General features: G+C 34.6%; 1 protein-coding gene across 1 annotated transcript in view; it reads right to left on the bottom strand.

The window, feature by feature from the left end:
- TBC1D23 (TBC1 domain family, member 23) overlaps window positions 1-2,028 on the bottom strand; it is a 58,937-nt gene that overhangs the window by 18,041 nt on the left and 38,868 nt on the right. The window contains exons 9-10 of the mRNA XM_012652808.1: window positions 1,871-1,993; window positions 540-632 (exon numbers count right to left, since the gene is read on the bottom strand). Coding sequence (XP_012508262.1) covers window positions 540-632; window positions 1,871-1,993 — 216 coding nt within the window. The remainder of the gene's footprint in view (window positions 1-539; window positions 633-1,870; window positions 1,994-2,028) is intronic.

Below are 2,028 nucleotides of genomic sequence, written 5' to 3'. Positions count from 1 at the left end.
TGTAACCTTGAATTCCTGGGTTCAAGTGATCCCCCGCATCGATCTCTACAAAAAACCAAATTTTTTTGTAGAGATGGGGTCTCACTATGTTGCCCAGGCTGGTCTCAAACTCCTGGCCTCAAGTGACCTTCCTGTCTCGGCCTCCCAAAGTGCTGGGATTACAGGCGTGAGCAACTGTGCCTGGCTGCTTGTAGAATTCTTACCCGATTACAGTAAAAGCTGATGTTTATAGAGAACTTACTAGGTACGAGGCATTATGCTAAGTGCTCTATCAAGTAGCTTGTAGTAAATTTAGAATTTACTGACATAACAATGGTAAGCATAGTAAGCCATAGTTAGCAGTTATGATGCCAAAAGGGCGTCCTAGGTGAAAAGGAAACCTGACAGCGACACTTTTCTTACGAGAGCAAAGACTCCTTCCTTAAGCAGAAAGAAAAATGTCTCCAATCTGGGACATGTATATTTATTTATGAACTAAAGAAAAAAAATTACTTCCTCTCTTACTTTTCACAAAAAAATTAATCAGTACTTATACTAACCAGATCTGAATCTAAGTGGAAAGCAGTTGATAAATGCCCAGCATTATACTGTTCTGCAGGACGGCAATCTACCACAAAGAACCGGACTCCTTCCTAAAAGGGAAACGACATTTAATATACTGGAATTTGCCATGGTGTTCACATTGCACAATATAATATTGACAGTTAACCAAATAAGGAAAGAAGTTTATTAAAAAATGGATCTAACATAGAATTAGGAGGACCCAGTAAGTGTAGACACAAGAAAATAAGCTCAAGGTCCTAAGTATTTTTATTCATTTTAAATAGTTAAAACATTTTTTATATATTATCCTTGACTGGAAAGTCTTAAAATATATAGCAGAAGAATGTCACTTTGAGCTGTAAAACTAATTATATTAGAATCTGACAATATTTAAATGTGTGATCATGTAAACACTACAAAGTTATAAGCACAAATCTAGATATGCTATTCCTATTTTTGTGAGTAAGTCCCCAAATTTATCAACAGCTCAATTCCTATAAGAACTAAAAAAGTCTTTCTTGTGTGAGGGAATGAGGGGGAGGTTCTACAATGCTAGTTTGAACTGAAGAAGTTCACATGGGTCTCTTTTAAGCTCAACTGTATGTTTTCATTTATTTTTTAATTTTAGTTCAAATAAAAAAAATGTGAGATGCATGTTGAAAATTATGAATAATCAGAACAGATAAAGTTAGAAGTCCAACTGAGACTTTTCATCCAACTGATCTATCATAAAAGGCCTATCTTCCCATGTCCATTCCTCTTCAACCCTCAACTTTGGAAATACAGCCCACCTTCCAAATATATACCCATGGTTAACTGTTGCACTACTACTAATAAAGAGCATATATTAAAAAATAGCACTTGTCAAACTGCCTCATTAGATTTTCATGAAGATCATAACAGAAAATTATGGCATATTTTTAAAATTCTCCTTTGATTTATGCTTTATGGCATTAAACCATGTAATTTAGTTAGCTATAAACAACTCAGAATTTAACTGTTAAATGCTAAATTCACCCTTTTAAGCACTTTATACAACAACACATTCAGTCACTTTGCTGAAATGTGAAAAAAGATAAAGCAATTTACAAAAACTGGGGTCAAGAATGACAAAAATAATTGTTGACAATTAAAATAACATACAAGCTGGCAAGTTTAAAAACCGACTGTCTGGGCAGAAGATTTAACACATTAATCACTCAAAAAGGCAAAACAGCTACATTGTTGCAATAAATCAATTTTATGGAAATGAATAAACAGGGGGAAATGTTGGTTCCTTGTATTTAAAAAAGACAGTCCCCTGACAAACTTGGTTTCCTTTACTTACCCCTTGCAGCTGATTTGCTTGAAGGATCTCTGACACTGAGACAGCCAGACAAAGAGCCTGACTCAGATCTGCATCATCATCCTTAATTCCCAATAAAGTACTACCAAAGAGGTGGTGATTATCCTATTCGAAGAGAAATTTTTAAACATTATGAAAAA

Source organism: Propithecus coquereli, unplaced genomic scaffold, assembly GCF_000956105.1.
Source record: "Propithecus coquereli isolate 6110/MARCELLA unplaced genomic scaffold, Pcoq_1.0 Scaffold40, whole genome shotgun sequence".
Lineage (NCBI taxonomy): Eukaryota > Metazoa > Chordata > Mammalia > Primates > Indriidae > Propithecus > Propithecus coquereli.
This window is presented reverse-complemented; position numbering and strand designations above follow the sequence as displayed.